Source organism: Myiozetetes cayanensis, unplaced genomic scaffold (assembly GCF_022539395.1).
Source record: "Myiozetetes cayanensis isolate MyiCay16 unplaced genomic scaffold, myiCay2020 scf5-8, whole genome shotgun sequence".
In the NCBI taxonomy this organism is placed as follows: domain Eukaryota; kingdom Metazoa; phylum Chordata; class Aves; order Passeriformes; family Tyrannidae; genus Myiozetetes; species Myiozetetes cayanensis.
Genome location: NW_026087742.1, coordinates 98,528,016 through 98,553,774, shown reverse-complemented (window position 1 = coordinate 98,553,774; position 25,759 = coordinate 98,528,016). Strand labels below are relative to the sequence as shown.

The 25,759-nt window shown below is 37.7% G+C and overlaps 1 protein-coding gene across 3 annotated transcripts; it reads right to left on the bottom strand.

Annotated features, from left to right (window-relative positions):
* Positions 1–1,389: 1,389 nt before the first annotated feature.
* Positions 1,390–25,520, bottom strand: PRPS2 (phosphoribosyl pyrophosphate synthetase 2). 3 transcript variants are annotated; one of them, XM_050331954.1, is made up of 9 exons: positions 25,336–25,444; positions 23,694–23,805; positions 14,952–15,135; positions 12,281–12,301; positions 8,821–8,919; positions 7,689–7,813; positions 5,021–5,194; positions 3,257–3,416; positions 1,390–2,418 (listed from the first exon to the last, which is right to left on the bottom strand). In XM_050331954.1, exons 2-9 carry the CDS (start codon positions 23,696–23,698, stop codon positions 2,326–2,328), a joined length of 861 nt encoding a protein of 286 aa, XP_050187911.1. In that variant the 5' UTR covers positions 23,699–23,805; positions 25,336–25,444; the 3' UTR covers positions 1,390–2,325. The 3 variants fall into 3 exon arrangements, with proteins under 3 accessions (XP_050187911.1, XP_050187909.1, XP_050187910.1); XM_050331952.1 differs by lacking the exon at positions 23,694–23,805 and having other exon boundaries at positions 25,336–25,520; XM_050331953.1 differs by lacking the exons at positions 12,281–12,301; positions 23,694–23,805 and having other exon boundaries at positions 25,336–25,520.
* Positions 25,521–25,759: the final 239 nt, after the last annotated feature.

Sequence of the window (25,759 nt, the reverse complement as noted above, 5' to 3'; positions counted from 1 at the left end):
TTACAACCATCTGAGGAATACAAACTTCAGCTGCTCATGAAATGTTAACTCAGACTCCCAAGGAAACTTAAACCTTGTATCTCTTCTGTCAGACCATAAAAAGAAGGAGGACACCTTATTATAAAGATGTGTACCAGTTTGGTGGGATTAACAGTTCACCTGTATGTCCAAGACAGCTGCAGCACAATTTATGAACAAGGTTTGATACGTAGGCATTGACTCTCATGCTATTTGTCCTGCACAGGGCATGGTCTCCAAAAAAAGTTTCAGAAGAATAGAAGCAGAAGCAATCTCTTGGCACAAGTAATTTTGAAGTTTTATTTACAGTACTTGTACACAGCAAAGGCAAACGATTCAGCATTTTATTTGGAACAAAGGCCTGATCTATAAAGCAACTGAACTGATATCATGCATTAACTGTATTCTATACCTTTTGTGTAGTGTTAGTTTGTAAACTTTGGTATACTCAAGTGGTTACCCCCAAGGCCTGTGGCCACATAACTGGTAAGTAATATTTTCAAGGCAATACGTTAAATAACCTTATATTTAAGAAATTTCTTTTCAAAAGTCCCACAATTCTGTAAATTTATTTCCACTGTGTTATAACAGTTTTGAAAATTCAACGGTAATGAGGAACTCTTCTGAGAACCAGCAGCTGAACAAATAACTTATATACCTCATTTCTGTATTCATCATCGAAAGATGTATAGGTGAAATTCTGTTTTACTCATTCCCATGTAGGAGGAATAATTCCACAGAAGCCATAGAAAATTACTGGGAAAAAAAATGAAGACCATATAGATTTATTCTCAGAGAAACAAACCAAAAAAGTAAAATAGGGTTTCTGAAGGCTGTCTTAGCTGGAATGGAAAAATCCACTTTATAAAGCAGCATTGTATTATTATAAATATGCCCCAAAATAAGCAAGTTAGGATGAAATAAGGCTGGTTTTTTTATGTAGATCTGTAGTAAGGAAGCATCATCTCAATGCTTTTGCAGTTAACAACTGCAGTTTCAGGTAGGAAATTTGATTTCCTGTGATCTAGGTGCAGGAACACTAATATACAAACTGTTACTTTCTAACAGAAGGACTGAAAACACTCCCCAGTAGGATTCAAAAACCTAATCACAAAATTACAGTATTATTTACCCTCCCCAAATCCATTTGGGTAATCCCCTCTATTACCCATCCTTAAGAACAAGCTTTCCTATCATACAACAGGCAAAACTGCTTTCATAATGATTTTAATTTTCTAATGTTAGAGTATTCAAGATAGGTAAAGTACCATAGTTCACTGGCTGCACGGTGAAGTATTGTGGTACTTTGTAATAGAAACTTGAAGATCTATTGGCTGTACAGTTTGGAAAAAAAACCAAAACAAACAAAAATTATTTTCAGTAACTTTTTAATCACGTAGATATGGGCAGAGATCAATTCATAGAAGTGTGTTTAAGTTTTCTGTTTGGACTTTGCACAGTAAACCTTTACAATATTAATAGAAAACTGCTACAAAAATATTCATAATATCAGAATCAGTGAGTGGTAAAAACTACAAAGAAAAAAGGAAATTTGAACCAAATTGCTCATGATTAAAGGTTGCTCCTTATTATCGAAACAAGCGATACTAATAACCACGGGAATACTGAAACATTAATCTTAAAACTGCAGACAGTAACTGCATGGAATGGATGTTATGCAAACCATTTAATGTAATGAGAGCTTTACAAAAGGAAAGAGCAGCCCATGTATCTTGTGGGTAAATATGAACATGAAGTGTGTGAAACAGTTAATACTATGTGTATGTCAACAGTTCCTCAAAATTAGCATGACCTTCACATACTGTTAGGCTTACAAAATACTATTCATGGTAATTAAATATAACAAACAAACAAACAAACAAACAAACAAACCAGCTGCCTGCCCCCAACAGATCCAACGATACTGCAGTCTGCAGCACTTAGCTGAACACAGAAAATTATCTTACATGTATACATCCCATTAAAATCTGTGAACAATTAGTAGTTCTCTATAGAAAAATGGATCCAAAACAGCAGTTTGGCAGAAAGTGAGGACAGGCACATTAAAGAGAACTTATGCAACACAGAAGACCTTCAGACTCTTGAGTGAATTCATAAGGTTTCTTCAAGATGGAGATTTATTGCCCATTTATAACAATAAGTGGTGATTTCAAGACAAATATAATAATTAAACATACAAGCTCTGGAATTGTGCAAAGACACTAATTTCTTGTGGTTGAAGTGTATCATTAAAAACAGTGCTAGCTTAGAGGGACCTTTGCAAAGATGCAATGTAATCTCCTGCAGTTATAAGGGGACATGACTGAACAGGTAAGACACAGATTCACCATTGTGTGTTCTTCGAATTGCCTCTGCCAGGATCATGGAAATGTCAATAAACTGAAAGAAAAATCAAGAAGAAAAATTTTATGGGATGCCAAGAACAATAAAACTATGCAGTTTATAAACATATAGACAAACAATCTACCATTGTGCTCTCTTTTTTCTAGGAAGAATTACAATATTAAAGCTTTAGATATTGAATATATACATAAGAACTGCACTGATACAAAGTAAAACTAAAAAACTGAGTCAGAAAGCATCCACTAAGATTGCTGCACAGTCATATTGTTAAGACTTCTGACAAAAGTCATCTTGTGAAAAACCCCCACTGTTCCTGCCATCAGATGGCAGTGTCTGCTTGAGACAAATACAGTTTAAGGGAAGTACACCTTTTGAGTGCTTGTCTTGTTTCAATAAATACCAAATAAATGTTAGGCTTTTTAAAAAATCCAATAATGCATTAAAACCACAATCTTTTATGCTTTTCTCCACTCTGTACTAAAGAAAACCTCCACTGAAACACATGACTTCCCAGAACAATTCCATTAGTGTTTTTAAAAAAAAAAAAAGGTCTAAGATTTCTGTGGCCTCCACAATAACATAAGTTCCTGCATGCAAATACTGATTAAAAAAAAAAAACCACCAAAATCCAGTCAGTTTTACATTTGTCACTCTTTCACAAACAAGCATACTCAAGGTACAGCAAATATTTTGCAATGCTCTATTGTACTACCTTAATCCCCTTAAAACAGTTCTTTGGCATGTTTCAGCAAAACTGTTTGCAAACCATGTATTTTAGAATATTAATTTCCTCTCAAGGCACAAATTCTAGCACCAGTGAACAGTTAAACACAGATCCAGAGTTTAAAGAAGTTGAACAAAAATATCACTCTACCTGTATTTTTGGGCAGTGTTTCATTTTCTCCTCTTGGGGGATTGTATTGGTTACCACAACAGCCTCAAACGATGCATTATTAATCCGAGAGAGGGCAGGACCAGAAAAGATGCCATGAGTGAGAATGGCATAAACTTTAGTAGCTCCAGCAGACATCAACCTGTAGAACACACACAAGAAAAATATGATGTGATGCATGTTTCCATACATATATATAGATGAAACCAGATACAAATCTCTAGAATACATTTTACTCACAAATTCCTACACATAAAACACCTACAAAATAATTCAGATATTTGTATAACCTGAAAAAGTTTAGAATTGTCTCAAAAGAAAACCCCCAACTCCATACACTGATAATTAAATAAAAAAGTTCTTATTTGCAGCAGCGATACTAATTTAAATTTCTGCACTTTGACCCTATCAGCACAACATACAACTGAACTCCAGTACAAGTTTTCTGTCTTAAAATCAAGTAGGTTGGATGGCAGCATTCACAACTCTATTGTGTCTCCATTATTGTCCACCTTTATTTTCATCTGCAATTCAAAAGGTTCTGCTTGGAAGGAGTTTCTGAGGAAGAACAAATGTTAATGATTAAAAGCCTAGCTTGCTGCAAGGTTGAGGGAAGACATGCTGCTGATGCAAGCACTCAGTGAAGTGGTGCAGCAGAGGAGGAAGAAAAAAAAAAGTATAAATCAAAGAACTAGAACACTTTGTGAATAAGTCAAAATACCTTAAATTTGTGTTTGTTTGTTTGTTTTTTACTGGCCTCAATGCCTCCAGATGCTCAGCTATGTCCTATGTGCTTTTCTAGCTTTACAAACAGAGACCCTGAGGAATGGCATTTTATCAAATCATCACAAAGGCACAGGAGGAAGCATAAGGGAGATAAAAAAAACCCACAGGAACATCATCTCATTTTGAATGACTCAAAATGAGTCAAAATCAAAGTTTTTTGGTCATTTTCAGAGATACATTTAGTAGCTGCAACCTACAAGGAGGATACAGCTTGACAGGGTGAGTGTGTACCAAGGGTGTGTGCTCAAGTTTGTACTTAAGTAAGTTGATCTGCTGTATCTGAAAATACATTTCTTAGTTCATGCTTGATATGCATCTACGTTGCTAAGATAAAAGGAGTTCTAAGAAGTATTTTGGTGATCAAGTGTAATTAAACACAAAGTACCTCCCACCTAGATTTGACTTGAATCAAAAGCACTACTTCATGCCAACAACATGATATAAGGCAGCATCACTCAGGCAAAAGCATCTTTCTTAGTGAACACTGCAGATACATTGAAGGTGTTTGATGATTTAAAAATTTGGTCTCTAGAAATCTACTCCAGGTAAATAAAGAGCGCTTCTTTCATAACAGGAGAGAAAAAAAAAAAAGGGTCTTCTTTTTGACAGGAATTAACTTCTTCTAAGCACAGGAGTATAAAAAAAAAAAAATATTGTTGGCTAGGGAATTTGTGATTTTGACTGTAAAGTCCATTAGACAGCCCAAATCCCTTTCAAGTTATATGACATTTTTTCTGTGCTCTTCCTAAAAACAAATCATGTATTTCTGTAAATATTTTCTCAATTCCATGTTTTAAAGAAGGACACAGCTTGATCACAGAACTGCAACTTACAGACTCAAGGATCAGAATGCCTTCATGCTACAGATGTCAGGTTGGGATATAGGTATGTAGGACAACTGCATTCATCAGCTGTCTTCAGTACAGTGAGAACAGTGGGCCAGTTCACAATAATACTCACTTGTCTGCTGCATGACAGATTGTGCCACATGTGTCAGCCATATCATCAACAAGAATTGCTACTCTATCTTTCACGTCACCAACCAAGACCATTCTGTCCACTTCATTTGCCTTCTTTCTTTCCTTATGAATGAGAGCAAATTCCACATTCAGTCTATCAGCAATTGAAGTAACCCTGAGTTATGGAAAGAAATACACCATATTTAGAAAACCATTTTAAAAGAAAGAACAGTTCATACATATGTATTTGTCACAAAATACAGTTTTTGTTTCCTGGCTTTAGAATTACCACAGCAAAAACTTTTGCAAGGAATGAGACAGACAGAAATAATCTTAATTCATAGCTAATAAATACAACAAGAGTGTCTTAAGCTATAGTCCAAAAATTGATTTTTTTAATTGAATAGATTTTGGGTTTCTGTCATTAAGTGCCTGGCTTTTAAAACATTTCAGCTTTTCGCAAGCTTTTATTAAGCTGCTGCAATACAAGTCACACTAGGTAATTTAAAGCAGAGGAAATTCTAAGTCAATCCTAAGCCTACAGGAGCATGCACTTTAACATTCTAACTGAAAAATACCATTGCAGGATGTGAAACCAAACCAAAGGGGAAAAACCTAAAAAGGTAACAGAGATTAATAATTCTTTTCACAGTACTTGAATAGTAATCAAGTAGTTTACTTCATTAATAATTCTCTTAGCATACATCTGCTTGACAAAGATCTTTTCAAACTATTCAGGGTGACCTCTGGCGGCCAGGCAAACTTCCAATAATAAATTTAACTTGTTATAGACTTCTGATTGCTTTCTTCAGTTTAATATAACAGAGCTGTTAGGTATCAAGACACAGGAATAAAAAATTCCATGCTTTTCTTTTAAATGCTGGTGCAACCTTGGAACCTGTATTTTTAGAATATGTTTAGAGTGTTGTTAAAAAGGTTCTTTGCATGGTTAATAGAGAATACAGTTATGTTTCTTTACCACTAAAATATGAAGGAGTTGTTAGTTACAGTATTTCAACAATTGTATGATAATCAAAAAAACCCCAAATTTTGGAATTTTTTGTGAATAATGTGATTTAATAGCAAGTCTCAATACCTTAGAGGCTATAAGATATCAACAGAATTTGCATGCCTTATTTCAATCACAACATTTAATAAGCTGGGGAACAAACAAGCAAATGGTAAGAAACAAAAAAAGAATTCAGATATTTTAAATAAGTGCAAGAACATGGATTTTTTTTTTAATCTATCCTTACTGATTTAAATTTTAAGATGACTCACATTCACTTTCCATTAAGTATTATGTTGAAGTTCTACGTATTTTAAATGGAAAGGCCAAACCATATTCTTCACATTACAATGCTGGAGGTGAAGGAGAACCTGTGGCTTTACTGAAAGCAACATCTGCCCCAACTTAACCAGCAACTGTTCGGTTGCATTACAATAAAAATACTAAAGATAGACTGCAACTATCCATATTGAATACAGTGAGAGTAATCTTCAAAAAATAAACTCTAATGATTAACTTGATAATACACAAATACTGGGTAGGGGAAAAAATGCTGTCTTCTGACATGAATTCTAAGCAGAGGTTATATTTTTTTAAAAAACAAAACCAAACAAAACCAATTTTAAACAAAAGACAACTGTGAAAATAACAGCATCCAGATAGGAATGAACTAAGAAATTTAATCTGCTGAGTCATCTGACCTTTAGAATGCTTTCTATAGTTTATATTCTTTACATCCTTAATTTGATTAATCTAAAAATGAACAACTATGGAGTTCTAATCAGTCTTATTTCCCTACTAATCATTACAACATGAACATTCACAAAAGACCCAAGGATTTCAATTAAAATAAAATTATGACAGTCCTTCACATTTTTCCCCATACCATGTTTCAGACATATAAATGGCTATGGACTTACAGGATTCTTACTTCATTTTTCTTTGTTCCCTTTGCAGCAGCAGCACAACCAATAAAACTTGAGAATGAGCACTTTGCCTCAATGGCATGCTTTATCACCTCACCAGCCAGTGTGCTACTGAGCTTTTGCACTGGTTTACACTCAATCGATACCAAATAAAAGATAGTCTGCTAAGTGAGAAACACATGCTGTGAATCAAGAAATGAACTAAGTTTTCTATTTTTTCCTTTTGCCACTTCACTCCCTTTTTTTAGTATTTATAATGCAAAACTCAGGGTCAATAGGTTTACAGTTCAAGTGCAATAACATAAAGAAAAAGGAAATATGAGTCAAGCAAGCTCTTACCTAAATGCCAGCAGGTACAGTGGGAATAGGCCATGTGTTTTGACAGAGAATGGAAGCTTAGGTACTTCCAGAGCGAAGCAGGAAGAGGTGCAGCAACTGGACTAAAGAAGCAAGCAGCAGGAAAAATCTCTCCCCTCCTGTGGAGGGATTCAGCTAATAAGGCCATATCCAGAGAGAGAGAAAAACATTTTCTTTAGAGTATAGAAAGGTCCTGAATGTTTTCAAGCATGAACAACATTGGAAGGACTATTGTTCTGTTTTTACAATGTAGTTGGATTCATCAGTGAGGTACCCTATAGCTTGTACATTTCATAGAGGAAAATAGAAGACTAGACAAACTAATTCATTAACCACTAACCATATGTAAAATCAATAGTTTTAGGCTTGGATAGTACCTTTTTGCACCACCTGCATCAGGTGAGACTATGATACAGTTTCTCCACTCAGGAATGTTCTCTTTAATCCACTGCAGCACTGCAGGTTCTGCATACAGGTTATCTACTGGAATGTCAAAGAAACCCTAGTCCAAAAAAGAAAGAATTTCATGAACGTGTGTTTGGATCTTAACTGAAACAAAGACACAGGGAAAGAACCGAGCCTTTGCCTTTCTGAATGGTAGAACTTGAGATACTACTGTCAAATGCTGCTCAAGTCAAATAAATACTAAGGTCTCTAAAAATCTCATCTAAGAGTAGTGAATCAGAGAACAGATGTTCTCAACTGATATAAAAAATCAGAAAAGGTGATCACCTTCAGGTACTCAAGTAAATTCAGGCTAGTGAAAAGCTCTCAAAAAATCCAGTGAGTAATAGTTAACTTCCATAAATTTCAGCTTCTTAACATGAACAGCAGTATTTCAACACAGGGAAGACTCTAGCTAGTATTACTTGAGCAGTTGAATCTTAGATTTCTTGTATTTACAATTTGGACAAAAACAATGTAAAACCACAAATGAAACTGCTTCTTATTTGCATGACAGCCATCTAGTACAAGAAGAAATTCTGATTAAACAGAATGCAAAAATAAGGTATCTTAAAAGAAGGTACACATGAGAATGACAAATGATATCTGCTCTGTTACTGAGGAAAACGTTTTGTGATTTGCTGGGTTCAGCAGTAAGCCAGGTAAGGGTTGCCAATCTTAATCTCCACTTCTTTTAAGAGAATACTGTACCCTTGGCTGTAACAACAAAACTCTATCTAGGGCAACACTACAATTCTGACAAGGCTCAGATCAAGAGAACTTGCCACAAACCAGTATATTTTATGTTACATTAGGCATGGCAAATTCTGCTGAAGACTCCAATGCACAAATATTTGAAACGCCTGCAAAATCAGCCCATAAAATCAAGAGACGTCTCCTTCTAAAAGGGTATTTAATTAGAAACAGGCAAGGAGATTTTCTCTGAGCCCTGGGAGTCCTGTACATAGCCTATCAAAACAATGAGACAATGCAGAGAATTACTATCAGCCTTTCCCATCAGTTCAGTAGAGCTCCTAGGCACAACTAGTAAGAACCAACAGTTACCTGGATCTGAGAAGCATGCAAGTCCATGGTGATGATGTGATCAGCCCCCGCCACTGACAGCATGTTGGCAACAAGTTTTGCAGAGATTGGTGCACGGCTCTGAGGAATAAAGCACAAATGCTTTAATTTTAAAATATTTTGCCTAGATGCAAGGAGTAAGTAGATTAAATACTTTTATTGGTTTTTTTCTTTAGAATATTTGGAATCTAGACATGAAAAATTCCAGAACTTTTGCCAAACTAGCCTGTCAATAGCTTATCTTGCTACTAGGGTTTTGAAACTCAGTATTTAGGCATATCTAAATCAGTTTGCACTGTCTGCCTAATAATGCTTTGTATTAAAAAGATATAAAATTGGGGATATAATTTTCCAATTTTTCTGCTTACAACTTTCAGATAGCATTCCTATAGCAGAAGACAATCTCTATTTCTCTAAGCCACTACCCTACACAGACAACCAACTCTAAAGCATCTACCCTGTTCTAAAAGCACTGCAAAAACCATAGATCAAAGTGAACCCAACTTTTGAGAACACTGCTTTAAAACAATGTTAGTACCAAGCATTTCTTCATGACACAATAAAGTCTGTAGCAGATCCTTGTTGATAGGAGTCTTCTACCCTAGCCTATTTATTTATCCTTTTTTTGTTAATTCATGTTTAATTCTTGGATGCACTTGGGAATTTAGAATTCTCAAAAGCGACAGGGGGAATGAAAAAAAAACCCCTAAGAAGTGAAAAGAACAATAGAAGTTAATGTCAATGTCAAAAGCTCTTTAAAAGCATCAAGGATGCAGAACAAACAGTAACAGTAAAAAAAAAAAAAAAAAAAAAAGATGGAAACCGTGACTGGAGGATATCTCACTTTTGGTTTTGGAGCAACTCTAAAGTTTAATCAGTCTTTTTTAGCTCTGTAAAAAGCAATGTTACCCTGGACAGATTTCTCTGACAGAAATATCAAAACCCCACTGCTTTCTTTTTGCCAATCTTTAAATAGGGCTAATAGCTGGCAATAATACTAACATGAAGGGAGAACTGCCATTCAGAGTCTCTGTCTCACTGGTAGATTGTTTTATGCTGGCATAGTGTTCTCTCCTGCTACCTCTATCAAACAGCCTCATTTTGCCTCCTAGAAACCTCCTCTCCATCCACACCCCACACACAATTACAGAGTATCTCTGCTTTATTTCCATTGATGCTCAAGGGCATAACTGACAATGAGCTGAATCACTTCCCATTTACCCTGGATTCTTCTCCGTGTCCTATCAAGAAACCAATATTTTCCCCAAAACTTCTGCTAATTTAGGTGGAAACTTGGCATTTCTGTTTCAACCTACAGATTGACAACACACTTCCAGAACAGAAACTGAGATACTGCAGTCTTTCTCATGGCTAGATAAAGTTTATCTCCATCATTAATAAAATTCTTCATTTTGAAAACCATGCCTTTTGGGCCCTGTGTTTCACAGACCATCACCACCATTTGGCAGATGCAACAGCTAGCACTTCCCTAGAACTCTGCAATTCAGATGCATAAGATGCAGATTCCAAAAGAATTTATCATTAGCACTTCAGCACAATTGATTTTCCACTTACTGAGGACTATAGTGCTCTTAATTTAAGTTCAGTTCTGTAAGGTCCAAGTTCTCCAAGGCTTTCTGGATATTTCTGTTATTATTAGCAAACTTTTTGTTCATGCCATTTGAATTCCTGATCGTAGCATCTGACATTTTTAAGCTGGACTTCAAAATATTCTCAAATCTCTGGCAACATCTAACAAAAAAAAAGACTTAGTATCTACTCTTTTTATTCTATCATAAGTGTTCTCTTACCAGCTCTTTGCAAAGATTTGGCTTAATGCTTCCACTAAGCTGGACTAACAGGTGATGCTGAAATCATAAGTTTGCTCCCCTGCTTGTCCCAACCCTTCTTTCCAGGCTAGACATTTCCACCACTTCCCTTGTTCTGCAGACCAGGACTTGTCTAAACCAACAGCAACCATGTGAATTAGCTCAAGTGGAAGAGAAAGGAAAAGAAGATGGCAAACCAGGACCACACCCACTGGTAGAAACAAGTAACTAGTTTAGACTAGCAGTTAAAGGCAAATTACATTCTCCTCAGAGTGTGGTTTGCCATTTCCACTGCATCCAGCATGCTAGATTTTGTCTTTGGTTTTTTTTTTTTTTCATTTTGTTCAATGTGAATACCTTTCAGTTTGTCTCTTGTATCAATATCATGAGTATCACCATCACAAAAAAAACCTTAAACAAAATACTTTCCTGCATCACATACTAATGTATACGTTACCAGTTGGTACTTTCAGCTGCTGGCCTTACAGGCTGCCTTCCCAGAAGGAAGAATTTAAAGTTTTACCACTAGGTAACTTGTTTTAGCAGATATGCACACATCACAGATTGTCCACATGTTGGTGGACAGAGGGTCTTGTAAGGAAGTTAGCCAGGCACCAATACCTGTTTCTCAAAAATGGGCTAACAGGAGATTAAGACAAAAGAAATTTGCAGCTGACAGCTTCCTTTACCCAAAATTGTGCATTAAAAGAAAACCCACATGACACATTCAAAAGAGTTTAATATTTGATTGTTTGCATAGAACGTAAGTTTTCTGCTACAGTGTGATCCAAATTGAAGATTATTTTAAAATCAAAGAAAGTATATTCATGGGAACTTCAGATAACCTGGCCTCATTACTCAGGAACTTGGATGACAAAGATGAGAACTCATAATTTTCTTTATATTGCAGTTTGTAAGGTTTGCTTCTGATGAGAGAGGTAAGAACAGAGATTCACAGTATTCATTGTTCCATTCTTTGATACAATTTTAGATTGGTTTCAGAATTATTAGTGTGAAATGCAGCATTAAATTAGGTGCAGAAAGTAAATTGTAAAAAAATCACTTGAATTACCAGGGGCAAGAGGAATCCACAAAGCTAATGTAAGCAACCTCACAAGAGCAACTGTGCAGTGGACACATAGCTGAAAGTAAAAAAGTTGTCCATCAAGATCAAAGCTCTGTTGCCTTCAAGCATCTTATTACATTGTCTTGCTCAATATTCATTACATGCATGCTGAACAAAAAAAAAAAAAAAAAAAATTTATAACTGGAACTTTCACTTCCAAGAAAGCCAGCTGTGAAGTGTATGGATACTGAATGTTCAGTAATGTATTACCCAAATTTATCATTTCAAAAATGAGATACGCTTTGAAGCTTCAGAAGTTGACAGCCATTATCTTGAATGTCCAAACAAATTTTTAACCAGAATCTTAGAGCAAATTATTCTAGAGGATTACTGTCATGGCCTAGGTGAAACACAACTGAAATCAAGAAGTGAAACTGAAGATGTTCCTAGTTATACGTAATATAACCCATTAAGTTTCACTCTTTAAGGCCACATTAATGGAAAATGCATAGTGTTAGATTTAAAAAAAAAAAAAAAAGATACCTACCCAACGCTCCACGGACCCCTTCTACAAATCAAAAAAACAAAGTTACATGAGTGGCAGAACACCAAACTCACCTGTCACTGTACTTCTAACTTATCTCAAAGGCATCTCTGCAGTATCCTACATAAATGTGTCCTGCCCATACCTTGGAAGGTTAGCATAATTAGAGGATACATAAATGCAAGTATGGCCAAAGCACAGACACAATTGAGCTAATTTTAAGTTAGTTAGCTTGTGCATCAGAAATATTCTAGTTTAGGGCAGCATGTGATTGAGTCTAAATTAATTTGCCAACTTCTCTATGATTCTCAGTAAGCCTTTTTTTTAAACTTCTGTTTCCCATTTAAAGCTAGTCCAGGTTTAGTGCTAAAATTTCCCAAGTAGATTACAAAGGCCTTGTTCAGAATAAGATTTGTACTGCAAGGCCTTTTCCTTACATAAACAAGTCAAGAGCACTTTCATTGTTCTCAGCAATCGTAACTGCAGAGATATGAAGAATACAGAGATATGAAGAATACATGGTTATTTTAAGCAGAAAGGACTCAGTCTATTTAGTTCTTAATGAATTAAAGTCAATAACTTAAATTCAAACCAGAAAACAGCATTGCACTAGTGAAGATTATACTGCTTCAGTTCATAGTCAAGCAAACTACAGCAATAGCTTTCACCATAGAAGAAAATCTGTGTACATTAATAGGAAGAAAATGGCTGGCACTTTACTGACACTTCAGGCAGCATACAAAGCTTGTGCACTCTACATGGGTCAAAGACCAAGTGATGTGATGCAATCCAAAAGCAGGAGGAAAGATGTCCCTGTCAATAAGCTGCCCCATGTTGACAACTATATTATAGCTTATTTTGCAACATGGAGGTCAACTACCAAGGTTAATTTCCAAAGATGGCAAACATTTTCTCAATTGCAAAACAGAGGGGAGGAAAAAAAAACTCAACACAAAAAAACCCCCATCATTTTGTCTAAAATTGCAGAACTAGAGACACAGAACAGCCTGGAAAAAAACCTCAAAATCCCTGTTAATCAAAATCATTTTCCTAGGCTATCCATCTTCACATGGCATTTCCAAAATACAAAACACTCCTTGATGGCATGCTGTGCCACCATACTGGGGATTTAAGTGTCTCTTGGAAGTCTGTCAGATGGATTTTGACTACCCTTGACAAGACATAATCTAGATGCATGGAAAATTTGGAATATACTCATCCTTTTCCTACACCAAAAACTTAGATGATGGTCCAGCAGAATCTTCCCATATGAATTGGAAAAATCAAAACATAGTGAGATGCTTTCCTTCCTTTTCAACAAAATGTTTATTGGTTCACTTTCAAGATCTTTTGATATAAAGGAGGATTTCACCTCTCCTGATCAAGGGAAAGCATTATTCAATACAAAACACAGCAAAAATGAAGTACCAAAAGATGTAGGCAAAGAATAGGGTATTACTATTTAACTCCTGAATTCCTTTTTGGAAGTATAACAAGTGGGTCTTGATAATATTGTGCATTACAGAGCCTGCATTTAAAGAATGAGTATACCAGGAAAAACCTCTTGTATTTAGTTTTGTTCTTAGACATCACAGGCTGAGCATTATATTTTGTAATAACTGCTATTATTTTTAGCTTGTGCATTACTTTTCAGTCTGTTTTGTTTGTTTGTTTGTTTTAATGAAAGAATATAAAGAATGACAGAAGGCTTTGAGGATGGGCTTGATGTGAAAGGCAGGTAGCAGTGCATTTATGGAAAGTACAGGAGAGAGGAAATTTTCCCAAAAATACAATCACTGCAATCCAATCTTTAAAGCCAAATTCACATTTCTTACTACTTCTTTTCAAGTGAGTTTAGGTAAAGGTAGCATTCACATAACCAATTAGAGGGTTTTTTGTTTATATAATAGAGATAGAAAAGTCTAGTTATCTATATTTTAAAATCAGTCTTACTTGCCATAGAGGGTCTGTTACAGTGTTACCAACTGGGCTGAACTGATACTTATCAGTTATGACAGATCAAATTCACAAAAAAGGCATTGAAATCAGAAGAGTATTTATGGAATTTCCATATAATTTTGGTCTGTATAAATCAAAGTAATTATTACAGATATAAAAACTTTTTTTTTAATCTGTCTGGTAGCATAAAATAATTTTTTTATTAATTACTGTTACGCATTGCAGATTTTATCAGTTCCTTCCATTTTACTCTGTTTAACCATACAGGGTAAAACCCATCTGCATAACTGTTACAGCAGTTCAAATTTAGGATTTAATTCCATGCAACTAAATTGCTAAAAAGGGTGTATCCTCTTTATATATAGAAATGGAAAGAAACCCAAAACAACCCCAAAACTCGGAAAATGAATCCCATCAGGTGAGGTTTGCTAGCAAAGTACTCTGCAATGTACTACACACATATAATGTACCTACTTTTGCAAACTGGAGGTATGGCAATTAGCAAAACACAAGCAAAAAAAAAATTGTCTCACTTATAAATAAATTCACTTATAAATAAAATAATTTAACATTTTACAAAAAAAAAAAAGAGACAGGGGGAGGGGGAATCAAATCTTTCAAATCACTTAAATATTTACGAAAATTAATAATCTCCAAAAATTACAAGTGAGAAAGCTGAAGAAAAGCCTTCCAAAATGACACAGTTCTTACCTACCTTGTCTTTCTTATCTTGCCTGGCATATGGAAAACATGGAATTACAGCAGTCACTCTGGAGGATGATGCAATCTTGCAAGCATTGATCATGATGAGTAGTTCCATTAAGTTGTCATTTATTTCTCCACAGCCACTCTGGATAATATATACATCTTCCCCTCTCACACTTTCACCAATCTCTACACTGAAAGAGCAGGAGATGATAATTTCAACACTTGAATTACTTGAAAAGCATTACTAAAGAATAATAGAAAAAACAAACAAAAAAACAGTTTTAGCAAACTTCCATAGTTTTCCATAAACTCTCCATTTAGATTAGGATTTTTTTTTTACAGCAATTTGGTTAACTGCCTCCTTGACAAAAAGACTATTTCAGTATTAGCCAGTCTAAAATTTACTTTAGCCTAAATATGTTCTTCATAAGGTCAGCACCAACCAACACATAATTACAGCTATAACAGTGATGCAGCTCACATTGTCATTAAATTTGATACTGGTTTTTTTTTAGTCTATGTGTTCTATGTCCTTGCCATTTCCCAAGTAGATGGTCATTTAAAGAATAACCTAGACGATAAGTACAGAAACAGCATGTTCTACTTCAGGCATTAAGTATTCCCTGCATCAAAATACCTCCTTAAAAAAGGCAATTGTATTTCTATAATTACAATGTTACTATATACAGGAAACAGGTGTATTTTATAAGCTGCAAATATCAAGCTGCACCCCAAAACCAAACATCTGGTTAAAATCTACACCATGATGTTCAGGCAGAGTATTTTTAAAAGATGAAAACTTTAGTGAAAAGCTATGAGGGCTGCTCATCAACAGCTCACCATGACTCAATTCTCATGTTGTGTCCGTTGTTCTATTCACTCTTACTGTACTTACATTCTTTGGCTCTTTATGATACTATCTAAAAGAATTTTTATGCTTCCACAGATTTCAAGGCAAAGTCTGCGACCAGTCACTGCTCACACCACAGAATTAAAAAATTAAATAGAGCTTATAAATGAACAGGAAAAATAAAACAAAACTATTGAATGCATTCTTTCTCAATTCTAAATCCAAGCAAAAGAAACCTACTGCTGAACCACACTAATTTTTCAAACCTGTTACTCCAAAACTTATGTATAAACACAGCAGAATAATCTTTATTTTTCTCTAAATCCATGCACAATTCCTAAATAATGAGTTGATCAGACCTTTTAAACCCATGCTCTACTAAGATAGTCTCAGTTATTAAATCCTAATATATATTGGGCCCTTTTTTAAAAGGTTGCATCTTTACCCGAGGCACAAATGAGCAAAAGCTTCTAGCTGGAAACCAGTAAAATGGGCCAGACGTTGGTAGAATAATTTCTCTCATCATAGAATCAACTGGGTTGGGAAAAACCTCCAAGACCATCAAGTCCAACCCTTGATCCAACCCTGCCGTGGTTACCAGACCATGGCACTCAGCGCCACATCCAGTCTCATCTTAAAAACCTCCAGGGACGGTGAATTTACCACCTCCCTGGGCAGCCCATTCCAATGTCTGATTACCTTCTCTGTAAAAAATTTCTCCTAATATTCAATCTAAACCTCCCTTGGCACAGTTTAAGACTGTGCCCTCTTGTCCTACTTCTGATTGCCTGGGAGAAGAGACAAACACCCACCTGACTACAACCTCCTCTCAGGCAGTTGGAGAGAGTGATGAGGTCTCCCCTGAGCCTCCTCTTCTCCAGACTAAACAACCCCAGCTCCCTCAGCCTCTCCTCACAGGACTTGTGCTCAAGTCCCTTCACCAGCCTCGCTGCTCTTCTCTGGACCTGCTCCAGCACCTCAATATCCTTCCTGAACTGAGGGGCCCAGAACTGGACACAGCACTCCAGGTGTGACCTCACCAGTGCTGAGTACAGGGGAAGGATCACTTCCCTGGTCCTGCTGACCACACTGTTCTTGATACAGGCCAGGATGGGTCCTTCAACACTGAGGTTTGGTGCTGGTCCAAACCCAGTCCTAACAACGTTTGTTTATCAACCTTCAGGGTGCTGTGTAAAACTCATTAGCTTTCTGTAGAAAGGAATTTACTGCTTTAAAACATCTTAAGTATAAGCAAACATTTGATTTATCAGCATCAAGATAGTTAAGTCCATGTTGTCAGCTCCCCTATTCAACTCTTTCACAGTCCCAAACAAGCTACAGTAAGATCCTGTCTTAATTTTTCTCCTTAACTGAATACATTTTTTTGGCCAAGAATACTACTAGGAGGATTTCTTATGGTCCAAAAGAAAGCAAACCATCCAACAAACACCAGGTCTCTGGAAGGACAGGGTTGGTCAGGGACAGAGTCATATGCAGGTATGTCAGGAAACTTTTTGGACGCTTTCATCATGGCACAAAGAGACAAATTTCCAGAGATAAAACTGTTACTTTCCTGTCCACCTTTTTGATCAATGAAAGAGGGCCATTCAGGGAAAAGTATTTTAATCAAAACATTTTCTTAGTTTGTTTTCCTTTTTGGAGCTGAAAAAATTTTGGTCAACATAAGTTCAGCAAGATACTAAGTATATTACATAATTGGAAAAACTAGCCAGGCTTAAGTAGAAGCCCTTCTGCACACAAATCCAGCTCCAAGTAAAGCATCTACCCACTAGATGGATGTAGCCTCAATCATTATTATAGTTTCATGGTTACTATGAGGGCTCTAAAAAATTATAAGTGCCACTTGACTCAGCACTTCCACAGACCTGCTTTATAACAACTATCGTCACATACCACACACCTTTGGAATACACCCAAAGAAAAATTATTTTAGTACTTAGGAAGAAAAAAAGAACAGCTAGTTTAACAGACATTACATATTAGGAAAAAAAATTGCCTGAATGACAAAAGTACATGATCCTAATGTTCATTGTATACTGAAAAAACACTGAGTTATAGCACTCAGAGTTCTTTTGTTCCTTAAAAACTAGTAATTTCTAAGTATATCTCTAAAAAAAAAAAGAGGTTTCAGGAGGTCAGGGAATATATTTTAAGATAAATATAGGTCTGCTTAATACAATGGACCTGAAGTGATGCTTTTTCCATTGTCGTTAATTGTATTTTTTTCCAATGACTTTGTGCTAGCAGTAACTTTTTCATCTTGTAAACAACTTAAAAAACAAACATGCTGCTTCCTTCTCTCTTGGTGCATGTGAAAAAAATTCTTTATGCTTTTAAGACTAGAATAACATTCCTATTTGTCACACAGAAATGTGAGTAGTCACATTTCCCAATCAACTAGAGAAAGCTGTGCAACAGTTCAGTATCTCTTCTTATCTACCTTCTCAAAGATTGGTATTGGAGGTATTGTGTAGACTCAGCCAAGAGATAAACACACAGCTGCCTATTTTACCTTCACCACGCCAGAGAGCAAAAGATAACCAGTCACTGTGTTGCAAGTATTCCATCAGGTATAGCCTGTACTAACCACATTGGTGGGGTTTTGGGTGGTGGTTTGTTTTGTTTTGTTGTTCTTGTTTTGTTTGTGGTTTTTTTTAGGGGAAATGGCAGTTTGGGTTTAATTGTTGCTTGTCTGGGGTTTTTTTCACCCCTTCCTTTTTTGTTTTGTTTGGTTTGAGGTGTTTTTACGTATTCAGACAACCAATAAGAGACTATACAGAATCAGGTATCTGAAGTATTGTATCTCAACTATCTATTAATAAACACTAAGCTAACAGCAAACTTTGTGTTAGTTATCTTACTAACATTACTGTTAAATTCCCCCATCTATATCATAATTGTTTGGGAGGTTATTTAAACAATTTCACATAGTGAGGACACAGAGGAAGGACACAACAACAAACTCTTGCCTCAAGATTACAAGCTCTGTTTGGTTTATGCAATTTAATCAAATTTGGGTATTTGGTAACAGTTTAAATAAATGTCTCATTCAAGAAAAGTCAACAGAAGCTGTACATTAAAAGCCCTGACACCACACAATTCTGTTTAAAAGTGAAATTTACAGAAATCAATAGCCCACAAAAGGAATAAATTTTGACCAAGTTGCTTGGAACTCACAAGCACAAGGCTCTAGCTGGGAATATACACATATGACAGGACACAATGAAAACCAAGTTTAATAAGTGTTAGTATCTGCCTTCACCTTGTAAAAGCTGATTTGAGAGTTCAATTTAGTAAGTAGAAACTTGGATAGACTAAAAATCATGAATTAAGGATAAGGCTCAAAATCTACTCAGCTTACAAACATATTTCAGTGGCTGAAGCATCCATTAAGCAAAAATCAGGATCAGGAGTAACAGCAGACTGAGTTCCTTGTGAGCTAGATTTACATCAGAACATAGTGAAGGGAAATTTTCATTTGTATATTCTAACTAAAAAACAAACAGTTGTGAGGAAGTAGGGGAATAAGTATGAAGAGCCAGACTAGGATGGTAAATAATGTGTATCTGTAACTAGGATCCTGTTCAAATCATGCACTTACAAGGGATCTACATACCTTTTTAAATAATCACAACAGATTAAATTTCTAGCCATGCTTGCAAGAAGTAAGATTTTTCAAGTAATTTAGGTTCCAATACAGTAAATGTGTACTTCAGGCCCTTCTAATACCCAGAGAAGAAGGCAAAATTTAAGGTCTAGAGTCCTCATACAAAAGAATCAATATCTCAAAAGTGATCAAAAAACTCCACATGCTGAGCTTGCAATTTATTGAAACCCAGCCAATGACAAGTGCTCAGCAGTGGGGTGTGTTTGACCTCTTACCTTCGGGAACATATTTTGCACAGTGAAGTCTTTTAATGCAAGGCTTCCAACTTAGTGGGCAAATATTTCAACTGACTTGATGTTACATAAAGTGGGCACCAGCAAAGCCCAAAACAAAGAAACAAAAATGCCAGAGTTGGTTCTAAGTTTATAGGGATCCCTTATCTCCCAGTCTCCCCTCAATTCTAGGCTCTTCCACATTAAAAGCTCTAAGACAAACCCTCCGCTATATCTTCATTGACAACTGCCAATCCTAATGGTGGGAACTGCTGTGGTAAGCACGAGAAGCAGGAAATATCTTCTTACCCTCCACTCTGGCACACAGCCTACCACTGCCAAGAGGAAAACACCTTTCCTCGAGCTAGGCCTAAGTCTAGCCACATGCAGTCCGAAAGGGACCATCAGAAATTTGGAAACAAAGGTCCAATGAGCATGAAAATGGGCAAAAAGTCTCCAAAAGTGAGTACCAAACTCTGCAGCTAAGGACATGTGGGTTTGTTAGTCATTATACTCAACAGTCTTTTTTTTTTTCTTTTTTTAATTTCCAGCTTTTATCATCTACACAAAGATAAATAAAGATATGGATAAACATAATGACGATATCTTTGTGATAAAAGTGCACAGTATATAGCAAGGTCAATACAGTGGAAGCCTCAAACCAAAAGCATTGAAGGATTTGGGGCCTTTTCTGATACAGAGCAAAGAAAAACATAATAAATGGCTATATTGCTGCATCCTCAATTCCGTGTATAAACAAAAAACCATGCTGTTGTGGCTTAAATCATGACAAACATACAACGTGAAGTCTAAAAACAATCTTTATCTTATTCAACTAAGCTGATAAAATCTGTTTCTCCAGCTTCACCTTATTCATGACAATGTAACTGAGTGGGAGGGAGGGAAATAGCTGCCTCCACTGACACAAGCAGAACACAACCACTCCAGTTGCAAACCACTGCTAAGCAGCTGGGCAGTGTGAAGAGACAATTCACATCCTGGCATACCTCCTAATCCCCACTGCCTTCAGCTGATGTAACATCAGTTTATGACCTGAGCTTGTTCATTCCACGAGTAGGGATCTGCAAACACCATAACCATCTACTCCAGCGAGGGTGATGCAGCTTCTGGCCTTCACATCAGTTTAACTCAAACCAGGTTACATGAGATGCAGTGAGGTCATGTCTCATCTGAGACAACTGCAGTACAAGATTTGGAGGATGCTGAGGGAAGATAAGAGGGAATTTTTACAGCCAGGGTTAAATTGTGCATTCCTGATACATAAGTTTCCAGGTTTGTTCTTGATTCTTTCTATTATTTACTTTATAGAAAAAAATGGTTTCATTACCCCACTTTGCGTGAAATAGAGACCCAAACCCATCCTTGCATGAATTCTCCAAGGAAACATCTGCTACTTTTTCCTAATTTCCAAAATTAAATTTCAGTCCAAGATACCAGTTTTCTTATTTAGTTACAAAAACACAGCCCTCATACCAACAGCACAGCTTTTCCCAAACAGCAGGCAATGTCCCTTGGTAGTCATGCCATAATTCCCTCTGCAAAAGCTAAATGGCATTCACTTTAAGTTGATGTTTCTGAAACAACCCAGCTTCAGTAGCTAAATAAGGCTGTGGGTAGGAAGCCTTCAAATCCACATGTGCCAGGCAGGACTTCAAGTCCCTTCCTCCTCTTGGATCAAGGAAATATTCACTTCAGACACTGAATCTGACAAGAAGAACCAAGGAAGCTCACAGGAATGGGCAGGAGCCCTAACTTCTTTCACCAGGAGAGATGTATGTAAAAGAATGCCATCTACGACTCTAGTTTCTCCAGTTTGAGAACAAAAAGCATTTCAAGGGAAGAGTTAAAATAAATAGTCTTTAGAGAAGCAAGAATACCATATCTTGCACGAAAATATATTTATTTATGAAGTGATACATTAAATGATTTTTAAAAAAATCGAGTCACCAAAAATATCTGCACTGGGGTTTAATTGTGTATCAACTATAATGAAATGCCATCTCAGTGTATTTGGAGACAATTTTGTGAAAAGCTTTGGCGTGTTAATATCTGTATGCATCTGTTACATGTCTGTAAAACAGAGTTTCAGATGCTGAGGCTACAACAGCCATCCTCATTTAAGGACTTCCATTCCTTTCTTCTTCCTCCAGCCTGCACAACTCTGCTGATGACAATTGCTTGTGGGGTTTGAAGAAGATAAACTGACTAAGCCCCCACTGCAGCCCTTATCGTTTTGCCAACTAAATAAGGTGGTGCCACTCAAGCTCCTACCATGGCACATAACGGACACAGAAGCTTTGAATACTAAACAGAGTTATCTTCCATAACCATAACCTTCCATAACCATAAAGATACTGTTGAGGAGCTCCCTTGCTGCATTTGTTAGGGTTGCTTGACTTTAGTCTCCAGCTGAAGGAAAGCATTTCCATACACTTTAGAGGGATGGAGGAAAAAAATGGGGCAGTGATTGAGTCTACCAGCAATTTCCCTCACTTCCCCGAGCACAAACACCACCTTCATCAGTTACAGACCTGAAAGAATACCGAACCTAAATCAAAAGATAATTGTGACATCACTAGATACACCAGTCTCAGAATAAACTAAAAAGAGAAGTCTTTCTCATTTTAAATGTTCTGGAGTTGGGATTATACCTGCCTGTTTAGCCACAGCACTTGTCAGTGGTGGTCCTATCCCTGGCTAACCTCAGCATTAGTTTCTCAAACCCACTTACACTGCTAAAGACTAGGACTGAAACCTAAAGACTATTTGAGTGGAAATATAATGACTCTTCCCTCTATTCCGTTCTGCAAGCCAGACAAACTGAAGCTTTCCAGTAAAGAGCTCCCAGCTAAAACCCTTCGACAAGGATTTAAGCCTGGGTCTGCACACAGCTATCAATTTAAGCATCATTTATATTTAAGAGAATGCAGCAAAAAGCAAAATAGAGTTTTTAAGAAAAGGTAAACCTTCTCTGGAACTTGCTAACTTAGCAGATCTGATAAAACAGGAGTTTGCTGACCCTCAGACCCAGGCTTATCTGTTTGCACAGGGGTTTGTCCGAGTGCCATTGGGAAGGTTTAAGGTTCTTTGTGCTTTTTAACTATCAGCTCCCAGTATTCTGCAATATTGCAAGTGTATTTTGTAATGCCAGTACACTAGTTTATAAATTTAAAAATGCAACTAAAATAAGGGGGGGAAAAGACTGTGATGGATTTGCTTTATATGGTAAGAATTTTTGCTTACATATACACAATGAAATCTTGTTATATAGACACACTGAAAATCCAGATGCCTTAGGAAAGAACCACTGCAGCACAAATATCAACTTTACCTGTAGTTTAATTTCAAATACGTTGTTGAGGAATTCTCTTATTACTATTGATGATTTTTTTTTTTTTTTACTAAGGACATTAGTCTGGAAAACTGGAAAGTCAGTATCTTGAAAGGAGTTGCTAAGGATATTGCAAAAATTAGCCACTTAAAACATTAAATAGAGGATACAACTTTATTTGCTGAAGGGGAAAGAAGAACTTCATATTAGAATCTCAAAAGTAGAAAGTTGTAAAAAAACCCCTCACACACATACAACCCCCCCACACATACAAAAATAAGAACAACAAAAAACCAACCAACCAACCAAACAAACACCTCAAAACTAAATGAAACATAAAGATTTAAAGTGTTAAGGCATTTTAATTCATGGAATAAAAGAAAAAGGTAATGTCAGCATCACAGTGTTGCAACAGAAGCAACTAGAAAAAATGTTTCTGTTAAGTACATTCCTCATATCTATACCACACTGCATCCCTGCTTGCCTAAGAAAATAAACTGGCACTAGTAGATTAGCCAAACCACTGACACACTGCAGTCACCACTACCTTCTTTATTAATGGCAGAGGCCAATATTCCATACCTGGAAAAATAGGTGGAATGACAGGGTAGAGATTATTGCATCCTGAAGCCTAGAGTTTAACTTACCTCATAAAATAAATATGCAAACTTTGGAGATAAACTTCTACCTTGGATGAAATCTAAATCAATTTAGTTCTGCTGTTTGCTATGTTTTAAGCAGAAATTAAGATAAGTGTCTCTAGAGAACAAACATTAAAAAAAAAAAAAAATTAGACAAGTTAGCAAGAAAGTCATGCAACCAAATACACAAATTAAGTTTTATCATGCAGAAAAGAGATCAAAGAGCAATAAAGTGAGTATGAGGCTGGAAAGACTTAACAGAAGATTTAAGCCTTCATTTAATCAGGATTGAATAGAAGAGCTAGAGTGTGCAAACATTAGGTTGCATAAACACCAATGGAAGAGGGTTTATAGTAATGCCAGTGAGCATAACTAGAACAAGAGCAATTAAACTGAGAATGCAAAAATGTAGACAGAAGAGAAGGACAAGCTTTGTAAGAGCAACTTTAGAATACATCATGTTAATCTTTCAAAGGAAGACAATGGAAACACACTTTTTCAGGAGTTTCAGAACAAGAACAGATAAAAATAAACATACAAGAACTTCAGAGACTAGCCAGCTACATATAGTCAGGAAGTTGTGTTTCAGAATCACCTGTCAGCCTAGACTCACACACCTATATAGAAAACAGCTGCACAGTCATACCAGCTCATGGGATGAATGTACCACTTTCACCTCAATTTAAAATTCTTCATTAGAATTAAGCAAAATATGTGGGTCAGAAAGCTAAGATGACAAACTAGTAAAGAGAGACAATACTGGTAGAACAAGCACTGGCAAGTATTCAGAGAGTCCAGGTGAGCAAGCTATCCTGATGGTTTAATGCAGAATTTTTTGCACTGTTGCCAGAGTAATTTTCTGCATTTGGCTGGCCAGGAGCATGGTATGACTGCACTTTTCAGGAGTAAGCCAAGGCCATCACAACAACTGTATCACCCTCATGCATGACCATCAGTCTTGGGCTACAGAGGAAAGCTGTCATTGGTCCACCACATGCACAAGTAGCTGCTGATGCAAAACAGTGCCTGGCTGCGACAAATTCTGCAAGTGTGATTTGACCTAGGCCCTTTTTAAAGCGTCTAATCCATCACCACCATCCTGTCCTTACAAAACTGCATAACATACTGTCCTTCATAAAACCAAGATGATTTTTTTATCTTTAGGTAGACAAAGCTGATCAACCGCATATCTGCGAGCAGTGGGATGCACCTGTCGCCGCAGACTGCCTGTCACAAACACCATCCTCACCCCACGGGCGGGAGGATGCTCTTTGCCCGGCCGAGGCCGCGCCAGCCCTGCTCCGCGGTCCGAGAGCACCCGGCGGGAGCGCTGCCGAGCCGGGCCAGCACAAGCCAGCCGGGACGCCTCCCGTGCGGTGCTCGTGCTCCGCAGGCGGTCAGGGAGGGTGGGGCAACCAGGAAGGGACCTGGCATGACACACCGGACCACGCCGTGTCCCCGCGGCTGCCCCTGCACCTGCCGGGTGCCAGCCGCACACGGGACCCGCTGCCGGCCCGGGGTGACAGCGGGGCGGGACCCGCCGGCAGCAGCAGCAGCAGCCCGGCCACGGGGGTGTGTCCGGGGCGCGCCCGTGACGCCAGCGGGGCGTGAGAGCGGGTACCGCGGCCAGGGGAGGTCGGGGACACACCTGGTCTCCTGGTTGCTGAACTTCTTGGTGACCACCTTGCCCAGCTCCAGCCCGAGCCGGTCCGCCACCCGCTGGGACAGGTCGTGGTGGGAGCTGCCGCTGAACAGCACGATGTTCGGCATGGCGGGGGCGAGCGCGGGCCGGCGGGCGAGGTCGGGGCTGCGGCGAGAGCGACCGAGGAGCGCGGGGAACACGGTGCGGGGTGAAATAGCCGCGGTGCGGGCCCGCCCCCGCCCCGCCGCCCGGAGCGGGAGGGACCGGGAGGGACCGGGGCGGGGCGAGCCGGGGGCGCCCCGGGGCACAGGTAATGAGGCGGCCCCAGCGGCCGCGGGGGGGCGTTCGGGGGGCCCTGCCCCTCCTCGTCCTCTTCCTCCCCCTCCTTCCCCTCCTCCTCCACGTCCCGAGCCCCAAGCCCAGGTGCCCC